This window comes from Balearica regulorum, chromosome 1 (assembly GCF_011004875.1).
Source record: "Balearica regulorum gibbericeps isolate bBalReg1 chromosome 1, bBalReg1.pri, whole genome shotgun sequence".
In the NCBI taxonomy this organism is placed as follows: domain Eukaryota; kingdom Metazoa; phylum Chordata; class Aves; order Gruiformes; family Gruidae; genus Balearica; species Balearica regulorum.
Window position 1 is genome coordinate 194,264,961 of NC_046184.1, and position 14,348 is coordinate 194,279,308.

At 42.4% G+C, this 14,348-nt stretch overlaps 2 protein-coding genes across 2 annotated transcripts in view; one reads left to right on the top strand and one right to left on the bottom strand.

The window, feature by feature from the left end:
* BRCA2 (BRCA2 DNA repair associated) overlaps window positions 1-8,559 on the bottom strand; it is a 40,767-nt gene extending 32,208 nt beyond the window's left edge. The window contains exons 1-9 of the mRNA XM_075742044.1: window positions 8,454-8,559; window positions 7,450-7,556; window positions 6,573-6,824; window positions 4,468-4,573; window positions 3,615-3,667; window positions 3,468-3,508; window positions 3,263-3,374; window positions 1,531-1,586; window positions 516-630 (exon numbers count right to left, since the gene is read on the bottom strand). Of these exons, the coding sequence (XP_075598159.1) occupies window positions 516-630; window positions 1,531-1,586; window positions 3,263-3,374; window positions 3,468-3,508; window positions 3,615-3,667; window positions 4,468-4,573; window positions 6,573-6,824; window positions 7,450-7,528 (814 nt within the window). The 5' untranslated portion in view covers window positions 7,529-7,556; window positions 8,454-8,559. The remainder of the gene's footprint in view (window positions 1-515; window positions 631-1,530; window positions 1,587-3,262; window positions 3,375-3,467; window positions 3,509-3,614; window positions 3,668-4,467; window positions 4,574-6,572; window positions 6,825-7,449; window positions 7,557-8,453) is intronic.
* A 2,106-nt stretch (window positions 8,560-10,665) lies between these two features.
* On the top strand, window positions 10,666-12,465 carry ZAR1L (zygote arrest 1 like). The gene is made up of 4 exons (XM_010313599.2): window positions 10,666-11,304; window positions 11,606-11,698; window positions 11,842-11,916; window positions 12,322-12,465. Exons 1-4 carry the CDS (start codon window positions 10,687-10,689, stop codon window positions 12,463-12,465), a joined length of 930 nt encoding a protein of 309 aa, XP_010311901.2. The 5' UTR covers window positions 10,666-10,686.
* The last annotated feature ends 1,883 nt before the right edge of the window (window positions 12,466-14,348 follow it).

The window sequence follows — 14,348 nt, forward strand, 5'->3', positions numbered from 1 at the left end:
AGTATTTTCTGCGTTCATTTAAAAAAACCCCAAACACCCAAACATTTCTTTTTCCTAAAGGATTTGTCAGTTTTGAACTACTAATAGGCCAAGTAAATGAAGAAAAGATATAGCAAGATTAAAAAACAAGCTCCACCACAGAATAATGAGTATTGGGGGGGGGGGGGGAAATATCATGATAAAGCTAAACTTATTCAATAGCTAGAAGTAGTAGTCTTGCTCCCCCTTGAGCCTGTACCATTTTTCTCTCAGCTCTCCCATACAGTCTCATACCTTCACTTCCACCAATACTAATCAGGTTGTGATCCAGTGGCAGGGTAACCTGATTTAGTTCACTGACTCAACAGAAACCGATTCCCCTTTTTTATGCCAGATTAGGTTTATGAAGTCAAATCAATTCAGGAAGTGAGAGTACACAATTGGCAGAGGAAATAAGCCATAAGATCAGCTCAGGGTAACTTTACCCTCAGTCTTGCTTCACACTTCATACTCGGTAGTAAAGCATCAACGCATACCAAAATCTCTGATATCATCTTCAGCATTTAGCTCTGCTGTCTCTGGTCTGGACAGCATACTTGTACCACTTGTCCCAGGAGATTTATCACAGTTGGAAAAAACGTTGTGCACAATCTGTAAACCAAAGACATAAGCTGTTATACTACATACCAGTAAGTGTCACTTTAACAGTAAAGCACGCAACTGCAGTATCTGAATAAATCTGCACCCCTTAAAATGAAAGATAACACTTTCACAGGTACACTGGAAAATATAAATAAGCAGATAATTCCCATTGTCAATGCACACCAGGTTCCATTCTACCATCAATTTAAGGGCAACAAATGCGTCCAGCAGTTTACTATAAGCAAGACTCTCAAAAAGGAACAAAGGAGATATGAGGAAGAAAAACGTTTTGCTTATTTTAACTTGTACAGTTAACTGTGAAGTTTCAGGTAGTTAAGAATCAAATGTAAATTTGTAATTGAATCCTATTAGCACCATCCTCAGTTTTCAGTTTGAATAATCATTCAGCTTTCATATACACAGATTAAAATTACAATTTTGCAGGAACTTTCCCTCTCCTAACAATATCAAAAGATTCCATTTCAACTCTTGGTATATTGGCTGAGCACAAGAAGTTATTGGACAATATAAGCCATACGATAACTCCCAAAACTTTGACAGAAGAGGGAGAAAAACACACAAGCAAACCCTCAGATAAGTAGCATATTGCAATTCCTAGGCTTAATTTCTCTTTGAATGACTGTCACTGCTGCTGAATCCAAATGATTTTTGTGCTTTTTTTAAAAAGCACAACACAAATATTCCTCAGAGGGGGTTCTTTGTGAAAATAGAGTCTACATCCAGGTTTTGCAAGTTTAGTTTTGTGAACAGTAACTTTTGAAAACAGACAGATAGGAGGGTCTAGAATGAAAATAACAGAATTTTTTATTCTTGGCTCAAGGTATGTAAATATGTAACTAAATAGCTTAACTGAAATTAAAGAACAGCATAGCTCTTAAAACTACTTACTATCTCAGTTCTTTCATCCTGTTGCTTTGCTCCAGAAATAGAATCATTCTCTCTAGCTTTAGAAAAAAAAAGACAGACAAGTCAATTAATTTGCTCCTAAGCAATTTGCTGTGTTGTGTTTTGGGAGGGTTTTCTTTGGATTATTTTAAATGCAACTGAAATCTGTAAACAACAAACTGTTAAAAACTAACCAAAAGTTCTGACTAAAGTGTCCTACAGGTGAGGCTGAGGGACAATGCACAAAAGCAAGTTTCATAACAGCATAAAACACCCAAAATCATAGGTTGTAGTTGCTACTACGTGGGTAGACCAGTTGCCACTCTGAGCACACCATCGCTGCTAATCCCCTTTCCAGCAGTTATTCATGGTACTACTAATTGTTTCTGTCACGGGATATGGATGTGATCTTTAAGCCTCTGTCAGGAATTTGGTTTTTGCCATTTCCTCCCACAAGAGCAGTCTTTTCCCCTACATTACAAAATAAGCTACCTAAAAGAGCAGCATATTCAAATAACACGTTTTATAGACATGGCATCTAGGTTCCGTGTCGCAGCCAAATGACTCACTCTTTCCTTTTGCAGGTGCCAGATGGCAGAGTAGGCATCACTACTATAAAATACTAGGCTCATCCAGGAAGTGGGAGAATGAGGAGGAGAGCTGAAACCACAAGTCACTTCCCAGAAGAACATCCTTAAGCTATGTACTTTCTTCAGCTTTCCTTTTCAGGTCACATCATTCTGAACCAATGAACACCCAAAACAGCACAACTCAGTAGCTTTGTGAAAAGTATCGCTGTCCTGGTTCTGGCAAGGATAGAGTTAATTTCACAAGGAGCCAGGACAGGTGACCCAAGCTGGCTGGGGGCTATTCCATGCCAGGTGACATCATGCTCACCATAAAAGGCGGGCTAGTCGGGTAGGGGAGGGGGCGGCTCAGTTTCAGGTTCCAGGACAGGCTGAGTGGTTGGTTGGTCGGTAGTTGGTTCGGTAAATTGTTATCTATTATCACCCGTTGTTAATATTTGTTATCAGCACTGTTGTTGATTGTTTTTCCCTCTCCCTTGCTGTCCCAGTAAACTGCCCTTATCCCAACCCTCGAGGCTTTGCTGTTGTTTTTCCATTCTCTTCCCCATCCCGCTGCCGGCTGAGCCTAAACCACGTCAATCACGCCCTCCCTGCCAACAGAGGAATCTGAGTATCTCAAGTTGGATGGGACCCATATGGGTCATCAAGTCCAACTCTCTGCTCCTCGCAGGACTACCTAAAACTAATCTGTATGATTAAAAGCATTGTCCAGATGCTCCTTGAACTCTGACAAGCTTGGTGCTGTGACCAATTCTTGCATGAGGAGATTCCCAATTCTTGCAGGGATTCTTATCATGCTTTATAAGCTTGCATGCTCTATATGCTTTGTACAGTGACAGTTTAACCACATGGAAAAGAGCAATGTCAGGAGATAAGCGGACATCCATGTTTTTCCATTTTCTCAAGAGTTTTCATCAACAAATCAAACTTGAAATTTCATTTTGCTTATTATATGCTAAAGAAATCCCATTTACAGCAACACCTTAGGTTGAGGCTTGATGTTATTTAAAGTCACCCACTAAGCATCACTGTAAGAGTTTTGTCCTTTAGAAGTTAAAAAAAAATAAAAATCAGTTCACACTTAGTGTAATTCCAGTGTCAAAACCAGAAGTTTTTAACCCTTAGCAACTGTTCATTTTTAGAAATACCTATTATCACTGTTGCACCAAGTGTAGGAGGAGTGGCTAAGGAACTTGACCAGGACATATCTGGATCCACTTCTGCTCCCAGACTTTCAGAAATACGTTTTGGAGTTCTGATCTAGAAATATATTTAACAGTTATTACTTCTATGCAGAATTCTAAATGTACTACTCAGGAAAAAGAAAACAAAATGTAGGAATAAAATATTTACCTCCAAAAGTTTTGGTGTGCAAAACAAGCTTCCATAAGGTCCTAAAAAACATTATGTAATAAGGACATTAAGTAATACCTAAGACATAAGGATTTATATCTACAAATATCAGATATTTTTAAAAACCAAAAAAGTGAAAATACATACCGGGAATATTACTTCTCTGAGGTGTTCTGTAAGTATTCCTTAAAATAGCTGGACTGCAAAACAAAACCAAATTAAAAAATATTAGTTTCCCTTCTCAATTTCTGAAATAAGTAAATATTTCAGACATTGCATACATTGCTGCCTCCATTATTTTCTTTCTTTGCAACCACGGCTATTTCCCTGACTAAATAAAATGTTGATTTCTCCTAACCATCAATCAGTATTTTAAACCTTACCATAAGTTTATTTGAAACTGTAGAATGCTTCATTTGTGAAATGTTAATTTTCAGCAATGATCTGTCTGACAAATAGTATACTGGACTTCTATATAACCACACTTCTCTTAATATGCTGTATGAAACCATGGAAACTGGCTGAATTAATTGTTTTTAATTAAATGATTAGTTTAACTGTTCTTATAATCAACATGAATACTTTGAGCAGATTTATCTGAAATATATCTATTTAAATGTAGAAATCAAGGCTATTACTAAAAATCTCAGTAAATATTACAAATAGCTTTACAAATTGCTACTTGAGAAGCACATGATACATCACTACCACTCTTTCTTGCACTGGATATTGAGGATTTGGGAAGCTGAAATAATGTCAACAAATGCCCTATGGCAGCTGTGAAGCAGAAAAATAGGAAGAACACCTAAAAGTGAGGAAGTTTTCAAAATTAGCTAGCATTTTATTTTCAATTCACTTAGTATCTTACAAGTATCATAAATACACAAGACATACAAGATTGACTACTCTGAAGAAGTGTATCAGTCAAATGGGGTGGTTTTAATATTTCTTTTTCCTTAAAAAAGTTTATTTTATATTTGTCTTGACACTTTTAGCATACCTAGCAGCCAGGCAGTTGCAGCAGGTACCAGGAGGAGAAGCAAGTATTTCATTTTCTTGATCTATTTTTCTTCTTGTGATACCTGGGCTTATCAGATTCTCTCTGCCTACAACATAGAAGATAATAATCAACACAATCTTGCAGAACTACAAGTAATAGTTTTGATTTTGAAGTTTAAAGATTAGCTTTTAAAACCACCCCAAGATCTGATTTTGTTAAAAAAACCCCAAACAACAAAACACTACCTTTTCCCCTATTTATTTTAACATGTTCAAATTCTATATCCAAACAATGCTAAACACATTTCAAATGCACAGCCAAAAGTTCTCATTATGTCACATTATTCATTTGATAAGTAAGTGTTTCAGTATATTTCCTGGACATTATTCAAGTCACCTATTCCATTTCAGTTTTAGTATACTGTATTGTGCCTTTCTTGTCACTGCAGAAGTTATTCTTAGGAGAAAATCAATACATGAAAACATGCATTTGTACCAGCTTTCCCTCAAATTTACTTAAGACATACACTTCTTCATTTGAATAAGCAGCATAAAGCAAACGTTATTTCTGGAACTGTCAGTGGAGGCACTGTCACTGGTACCAGTAGTTATTTATATGCTATGCACCTCCAAGAAAAAGAGAAAGAGCGTGCCCACCAAAGCAGCAGAATCCTCTGAACAGTGAGGCCCTTACATGAACAAGCAACTACTCAAAAGAATTCCTCCTCAGAAGTTTCCAAACAATTTCCATATCAGAAATTACACCTAGGTTTCTGCATTTTTCTCTGCTTACGAGTTCCTGAGTCCACATGCACAGCATGGCGCTGCACCCCAGTACCACACCAAGGTGAAATCCATCAGCTTCCATCCATGCTCTTGTTTTCAGAAGTAGTAAAACTAGGTACAAGAGCCAGCTGGCTCTAAACAAGAAACCCAGGAGAAAAAGATCTTGGGCCAGCCACAGGTAACTATAGAAACTTCAGTAATATTCTCCTCACTTCCCTTCCTTAGGGAGTGTATACAAATGTCCGCGTGCACAAACACAGAACAAAAGTAGCCATTTTGAAACAGAAGAATCATAATGTTCTTTTGTTTTTCCAATTTATGAAATGCTACCAAGAATTCACTAGGGACTTAACACTGTAAAAGTCCAAATAGCTAAATTCAGAAGAAACATGTTGTCAGTTGAGAATAAGTTGAGCAGAAGTTCGGCAATCAACTTAAGAAAAACAATCAGGGTAGCAATATTCTATGAAAACAATGTCATAAAGTATATTCGAACAATAGCACAGTTCTACACCTTTAAAAACTTTGCTTCAGGATCTAAGAATGATTCTGGTAATACAGGGAGCCTTGTGTTCGTCTGCAACCTGTTTAGAAAAACTTATCTTATTGTTAGGAGGGCACAGACACAGTAGATGAATTGCAAGAATGGGGTTAGATATTCTCCCATAGAAAAGATTCTTGCATACATTCTCCATAGAAATGATTCTTCTCTCTGTCCAAGGAGGACAGGTACTATGGCTTGCACGTACACCAAAAAGGAGCAGTGTGACATGTACCTCCGTGACATACTTGGGATTTGGAAATAATAATAAGTACTTCATAAAACCTCCAGAATTCCTTGTTTCCAAATGAAAAAGTGTAATTGCTTTCCATTGCTTACAGTTTTACTAACTCAAATAGCTTAAGGCTTCTAAATCTTTCTAAGAAGGGTTAAGGAGTGCCCTACAGATTACCTCATACTTCAGCATGATAAGCATCATTCTCTCTTAATAATAACTAATAAGCTTGTGGTCTCTTTATATTAAGAGTATTTAAAGTATTAGGACCATGACAATATCTTTTCTACAGGGAACTTTGCATATACATTAGCAGTTTATTGCAAGGCTGAATTCATTATTAAGATTAATTCTGCATTTTTATAGGCAGTCTTCAAAAGCCTATTAAGGTAAGTTTTTTAGTCATACAATTTCTGCAAAAGCAGTATTTATTATGTTAATAATCATCAGCTACAACAACAAAAGGTAAAAAAAAAAGTCTCTTGCTTCTGGAGGGCACAAGCAGCCTTTACATACCACTTTAAAAAAAAAAAAAATTACTCACCTGCTCCTATTTTCTTCTGATCCAGATCTTTTCCAGGAGAAGAATAAGGTGGCAATATCATATTTTGTTCTTTAAAAATCAGCGGAGTTGATGCCAGCTGACTGTACGTAGAGGGTTTTGCCTTTGGAGTTTTAAAAGATGTTTGATCAAGCCAGCCAAAGGGACCATCAAGTTCTCCTAACAATTTACATTCATATGGGGGTGCTTCTGCACTGAGTTCTTCAAACCAGTTGAGACTGATAGGCCCTAAGTCTATGAAGAAAAACATACGGAAAACCTCATGAAAAGGAAAAAAGAATCCTCCATGCAGGATGTGAAAATACATTAGGCATTTAAATGCTAGCAGCAAATCTTATTGCTCCTTCCATTGTCTACTTCTGTTTATTTTATTTCTAGATAGCTTTGAACTCCGATACCCACAAAGTATAAAAGAATGCCTGCCCAAATTCTCAAATCATTAACAAAACTAACCAAAGAGCAGATAAATATCCACTTGGTTTAAAATTAAATGTATACTTCTGGCTTTTAGTTTATCTCTTATTTTATTCAGACTGGCAAGTTAAACAGGTTCCTTATACTACTACAGATGCATTTGGCAAAAGCCTAAACCTGGTCTGCATATGGGTACATAGAGGCCACAGCTAAAAAAAAAAAAAGTGCAAAAAAGTCACTGAGCACATATTACGAAAAAAAGTTGCAAATAAAAATTTAAAGAAATACATTAAAAAGTAGATATTAGCAAATACAGATTTGGGGCAAGAAGCACAGCTAACAACTTGCATAATGCTTTTCTATGGAACATACAGCAGATGTGTATAAAATACCAGTGTCCGGAAAGCAACCCTAATAAAAGTTATTTACTGTAGAAAAGCTGTACCTGATTCACTGCAATGTGCCTTAAATATTTCAAAGAAAGTCGGTCTTTCCACAAGTTTGTAATCCATTTTCTTATCCATAACAATACTGGAACAGTTGTTGAAAAACCTGAGGAAAAATAAGAAAACACTGTCATACAGTGCTATTCTAATGCTGTGGACCTGCTTTCCTGCATCTCTTGGTAGGTGTAACTTTAGGACTGTGATGTGTGTTCAAACACCGCAATGATGAACATGGTATGAAAACAAGACAAGAAGAGTGTGGGGAATTATACCAGAGATAATAAAAATACTCAGCAAATACGGGAGAAAATCAAGATGGAATGGGAAGAACGCTTCTGAGGTGTTTTAAATGTAAATAAAAAAATCCACACTCATTACTTTGTATTGAGATAGACTATATACTATTACATATAAACTCCTACAACTTATGTGCCAAGAATTTGATTTAAAGTTGCTTTCAAGTGGAGCAGACGTTGCCAGTTTTACAGCTGTATTAAAAAACAGGTATAAGCAAGATTGCCATAGACACTTTCCTGTTTAACACATTTATTGTTTCCGCGGTAAAATCAGTTTCCCACGCGATGGCTGCTTTATATGTGCTGCCTTACCATAACGATGGGAAAGGCAGGCATTTAAAAAAAAAGGGTAAAGGCTACCCTAAGAAAGTCACATTAAAAACTACCTCAGAAGTACACTTTAAAAGATGAAGCCACCTGAAGCGACCTATCCCCGCAGCTTCCCGCAGTTAGGGAATGTCCCAGCCAGGCTACCGCCCACGACGGGGCGCTGCCTGTGAAGCCGTCACCGGGTCACCCCGCGGGTCCGAGGGGCCTCAGAGAACGAGCCCCAACCCCGCCCCCCGCGGCGGGCCGGTAACCGCAAACCCCCGCGCAGGCTGCGAGGAGAAAGACAGCAGCGGGAAGGACTCCCCTCCCCCGGCGGGGTTAAACCCCCAGCAGGGACGCCTCCCGGGGCAGGGCAGAGCCACACGCGGGGCCCTTACCTCCCTCAGGCCCCTCGGGCGCCGCGGCGCCCTCAGCATCGCCTCACGCGCGGGGTGGGCGGGCCGGCCTCCCCCACAAGCAGGAAGAGGGCGGCGCCGAGCTGCCACCACGTTCAAAGCTTGGCGCCAACACGCCCCCAGGCGCCTGCGCACTGAGAGCATCCGCCGTTCCCGCCTTCCCGCCTTCCCCGGCCTGTACGTCACGGGATGGAGGCGGGGTAACGGCCAGCACCGCCTCTCCTCAGCGGCGCTGGAGCGGCCCGGGGCTCGGTCTCTCTGTGTTCCCCAGCCCTTCGCAGGAGGCAGGGCGAGGGGGACGGGGAAGTGGGGGCCAGGCAGCTGCCGGCGGAGGAAGTGCGAGCTATTTTGTTAACGCTTTCCCTCCATGGCTGATTTCTCACCAAACAAAAAGAGAGTGTCCTCAGCCAAATGTCAGCCAGCTTCTTTTATTCACATGTCCCTACATACACGAGAAATGAAGGATCACATCCAAGGTCGACATATTCCAACTTACTGTTGGAATAATACTAACAACAACAATAATAGTAGCAGTAGTAGTTAACACCAATGTCCCAGAAACAGGCTCCAGAAGTCTCTTCACAGCAGTACTGTGATGGAGAGACATTGCCTGTAGTGGTCTCAACCTCATCTTTTTAGCTAGGTGGTTTTGTACGCCTTGACAGGCCCTGACACATGAAATTATTATGGTGGTTGATGTTAGAATATAAGAGAAGATTATTATTCTCTACATATATGTCCATTCTCATTTTGACTTTGGGTAAGTTCTTGGCCTCAGCAATGAGTCCATAAAATAACTTCAAGTTGGGTAGAAAATTCTTTCTATTACAAGTTTGGACTTAGCCATCTTTCATTTTAGCTGGGTGTTCATCTGCTCTTGTGCTATAAAGGAGTTTCTTCCTACATCTCTATACCAGTCCTTATTTTACACAGTTTTATCACATCACCTACTTACTCATCAGTCACCTTCTTCAGTGTCTCTTCAGACAATAACTGAAATCCTTGAGCAGATCTTTCTCAAATACACTGTGAATGTTTAAAGATGTCATCCCTACCAGCTCTTCTCTAGCCCTTATCTTGTTGGTCCATTGAATTTTATAATGCAAACACCTTTATGAAGGTGGTGAAGAGTCATGCAAAGATATTATTTCACATCACAAGGACTTGGGGATTCTCCAGTCTCTAAAGGCTCACATATACAGTTGGGAGGATTTAATTACATGGTTTTAACTATATTACCTTAGAATTGAACTAAAGTGATGTAATTACGGAAAAAACTGTTAGTCTAATGTGTAAGTGCTTGCATTGCTAAAAATTATTTTGTTATACAGGTACTAAGCCACTTTTCCTGGTATAACTGTTTTCCATCCGAGTGTTGTACAAACTGAAGTACATTCCATCTTTTCCTAAACCAGTACAGTCGGTAGAAAAGCCGCATGTAGACAATCCCCAAGTAATGGAGCAATGGGGATGCTCAGACCTTTTAATACCGATAAAGACTTCTTTTCAGAGATGTAACTGCCTGCATTCTTTGCTCACTTGTCTGCGGGGTTCCCACTTTAGCTGGGCTTTCTTAGTTTCCCAGCCCCCCCTTTTCCTTCTCTTAAGACCACAAACAGCAGGAGTTGTGATGAGACAGGCATCCTCTTGCCATGAAAGCCACGGCTGTCCCGGCTATGGCTGAATTACATCTATTCATCTTTACAGGGGCTTGCAGCCACGTGCTGCTTTTTGAGCACCGATTACTTCTCAGGGCGCACACAGCTCTGTCAGGATCCTCACCGATTTATCCAGCCCTGGATTTGTTATTGCAGCTCCTAGCCCTGTGGCTGCTTTTCCTACCTGCAATCACAGACGAAGGGCTCCAGGAGCAAAGCGGGTCGGCCCATGCGCGCGTTTCCCAGCTCTGCACAGGCGTTGACCTTCTACAAAGAACTTAACGAGGTAAAGGAAGGGAAATCCTGTACGCGATGGCCGAGCAGGGGCTTCGTGGTCGGCGTGTCCAGGCTTCCCAACTCCTGTTCCAGCTCGGCCACCAGGAACAGGCTCTGGGAGCAGAGGTGAGGGCAGCCCTGCAGCAACCAATCCTCTCTCCCTCCCCCCAGCCAGCCCTACCGGGCTGGGGCCAATTTCCCCATCAATTAGCAACAATTAGCAGCACCTATCCAGATAAGATAAAGGCAGGACAGGGAGACAGCCAGCACTGACTTTTTCTATGGCTATGATCATGGAGAGCTTTGTCTATCCCCCCTTCAGCACGTACCAGAGCTTCAGGGGCAGCCTCACGCCAAGCCGCAGCGGGGACCCAACGGTGAAGCAGCCCAGCTGGAAGCAGGGCAAGAGCGGCGGTATCAGCCCCTTCCTCGGGGGGCCGCTCACCCCCATGCCCTCTGACTACCTGGACAGCTACCGCCGGGCCCAGCTCCAGGCCCTGCTGTCACAGGTGAGCCCCGGGCTGACGATGCGGCTGCGCCGGGCCAACACCAAGGAGGTGGGGGTGCAGGTGAACCTGCGGGCTGACGCCGCTGTGCAGTGCTCGCTGGGGCCGCGCACCCTGCCCGTTGGCCGCTCCCTTAGCCCCGCGGCCCTCCGCACCCAAGGGCGCCTTGCCCTCTACTCACCCGTGCCGGACCGCCGCCTCTTCACGCTGCCTGAGGCCACTGCACTCCAGGAGAAGGAAGAGGTGTCTGAAACGACCCCCGAGGAGCAGAAGGTGGAGGATGGTCGCAGAGAGCAGCAGGAGGGCCAGGCACAGGCTGCTCCGCTGAGCGAGGAGACAGCAGAGGCACCAAGGGAGGAGGCCGCAGCCCCCAGGCAGCGGGCTGCTTTCCAGGTGTGCAGCGCTGGGACGCCGGGGATGAGGAGAGGCTGGGACTTGGTGCAGCCTCCTTTGGGCGGGGGGGTGAACCATAAAAGAGGCTGGAGAGAAATTTGCTCTTGAGCAGCAAAAGGCACAGTGATCCCCACCCTGGCTTCCTGCCCTGGTCTGCACCCCGGGTTGGTAGACCCCAGCCAGCTCTGGGTCCCTTGCAGGAGTGGAGTTTCCAGCCTGTGGAAATAGGTGGTGCAATGAGGGAGCTGGGCTGGGTGTTCTTGTAGTGCTGGAGGCTGCTCAGTGAATTTTCTCTCTGCAGTTTTTGGAGCAGAAGTATGGCTATTTCCACTGTAAAGACTGCAAGACCAGATGGGAAAGTGCTTATGTGTGGTGCATTTCTGGAAGCAACAAGGTAGTTAAGTAATTTCTTGTTCCTGATACTTGTAAAAATGGCAGCAAATCTCTGACAAGTCAGATGTTTTGACACAAGTTTAGGTATGTGTACTGAACACCCTGAGTAAGTCTCCATAGTAACTGAGAGCTTGCTTTCTTCAGGTATACTTCAAGCAGCTCTGTCGCAAATGCCAAAAGGGCTTCAATCCCTATCGAGTGGAAGCAATCCAGTGCCAGGTAAGTTACAGATTTCTGTGTCCTGGTTAGAGTGCCAGAGTTTGTCATGTACTCTAATAGTTTACAGTTGCTGAATCAGATATTGACTTTATCTGGAAGAGAACTTGCTTTCATCAAAGTACTAGGAAATGTTATTTGGGAAAGGTGTAATGGGATAGGACTCCCTCCTCCTGCCAATGGCTTACACAAACAGTTTTCTATTCATACAGTGTTACGCCTAGCTACATGTAGGGTTCTGTGCTTCTAGGTGAGAAGGCTCTTACAGCTTAACTTCACAGGGTTTTTACCACAAGAGCTCTTAAGTGTATGAGCCCAAATGTGTTGCTGTGAGTAAGGAATACTAAATGTCAATCTAACATGAAGTGAGCACCTTTGATCTACTACTAATAACATGTCTTCTTTAAGACCTGTTCAAAGACTCGTTGTTCCTGCCCTCAGAAGAAAAGACACATTGATCTCAAGAGACCTCATCGCCAAGAACTTTGTGGCCGCTGCAAAGGCAAGAGGCTGTCCTGTGATAACACCTACAGCTTCAAATACATTGTCTGATCTCTGTGCCCTCTGTTTTGTGCTTTGTACTTTGTCAGTCTCTTGCAATGTTTTGACTTTAGGCTTTTGACCTGGCATTGGATAATGGATAAAGACTTTTGTATTATTTATAAAGTATTTAATGTCCTTGTATATATGCTGTGAATAAAATTCTATAAAAGTCTGCACTAGTTTGTTACCCCTTAGTTCCATGTTGCTGTGATAAGAGGAAGGTATATCTGGAAGGAAGCAGAATCTGTTTGACTTCCTGAAGAAAACAGGTTTTGTTTTTAGCATGCCTTTAGGGAATGCTAAGATTAAAACTGCAATACAAGTTTTTCCTTCAGTCACTTAAACTGAACTACTGTGGAAGTTGCAAATAAATGTTCTGGAGCATAAAGTCTGGGTAAATGCATCTGCAAGTGTCTCTTCCCCCTGCCTTTGTCAAATTTATAACAAAAAAACCCCCAGCAGTTTAATAATCAAAGACTATGTCTGATAAAATATGAGGGGAAAACTGTAAGCTTCACGTGTTTTCCAACTGAAGAGAGAAAACCTTTTTGTGTTAGAATAGCAAAAATAGCAAATTCTCTAGACTTAATGTGTCCCAAGAGAGGTAGAACAAGTCCCTGTGCCCCCAGTTCAAATAAAGGCTTCAGCTGCTTTCTGGTCGTGTAAGGTATCTCCACAGCATAGGTGGCTTAAATGTAACAGTATGCTTTCATGGAGACAGAATGCGGTCAGGGGCATCCTAATTAAAGTACCAGTATTGTAGAAGCACAGTGGGACATTGTTTCCCAGCAGTTCATGTTGTCCTAGAAATTCAGTTGGGCTTTGCTGGGAATGTATTGATTTCTATTCTACCTGAAGTTTAGAAATGATGCTAAGAAAGCTAGATGGTTATATCATGGATTTTGTTGTATCTGTGAAGAATGACTGAATACATTTTGTTGGAAGGAACCTCTGGAGGTCTTCATGCTCAGTGGAGGACCAATTGAATGAAGTTGCTCAACAGATTGCACTCTACCTGCAGGACAGTAACAAGTGGTGTAGAGCAGGTGGTCTGTCCTGGGACCTGTCCTGTTTGACATCTTTACTGGTGATGTGGAAGAGGCAACAGAGTGCACTTGTCAACTCTGCAGGTGACACCAAACTGGGAGGACCAGCTGATACAGCTGAGGGCAGTGCTGCCTTTTGGAGAGATCTCAGCTGAGTGGACAGATGGGCCAACAGGAGCCTTGTGATATTCAGCAGGGCCAAGAGGAAATTCCTACCCCTGACAGGAGAACCCTTCACAGTGACACAGATGGGATGGTCTGGCTGTGGGGCAGCTCATCACAAAGTGCCCTCAGGGTGTGGTTGGCAGCGAGCTGGGCGTGGAGCCAGCGGCGGGTCCTGGCAGAAAAGGGTGGCAATAGCATCCTGGGCTATATGAACAGAAGTAGAGCCGGTGAAGCAGGGGAAGCAATTGTCCCCCTTTACTCGGCGCTTGGTAGACCACATCTAGATTGCTGTATCCAGTTTGGGGCTCTATGAGAAAGATGATCAACCATAAGGAGTTCAGTGGAGGCCACCAAGCTGGTCACAGGGCTGGAGCACTTGGTCTGCGAGATGTTGAAGGAACTGGGCTTATTCAGTCTGAATAGAAGTGAAGGCTTCAGGGGGACCTAACAGTAGCCTGCCAGGTTATGGTTATTCAGGAAAGACAGAGCCAGGCCCTTCAATGTGGCTCATGGTAGTGGGCTAAGACAACATACATAAATAAAAAACAATAGGTTCAGACTGGATAAAGGAAAAGCTTTTCCACCATGAGAACAACCAAGTAGAACAGGTTGTCCAGGGAGGCTGTGCACTCTCCATCCTTGGATGTTTTCAAGACCCAACTGGATAAAGGCCTGAGTAAT

Bases quoted from the DNA above. Each gene is read 5' to 3' on its own strand.
- ZAR1L (XM_010313599.2), top strand. From the start codon at position 10,687: ATGGCTATGATCATGGAGAGCTTTGTCTATCCCCCCTTCAGCACGTAC. The intron at 11,305-11,605 runs GTGTGCAGCGCT...TTCTCTCTGCAG, and splicing joins GGCAGCGGGCTGCTTTCCAG to TTTTTGGAGCAGAAGTATGG. The intron at 11,917-12,321 runs GTAAGTTACAGA...GTCTTCTTTAAG, and splicing joins TGGAAGCAATCCAGTGCCAG to ACCTGTTCAAAGACTCGTTG.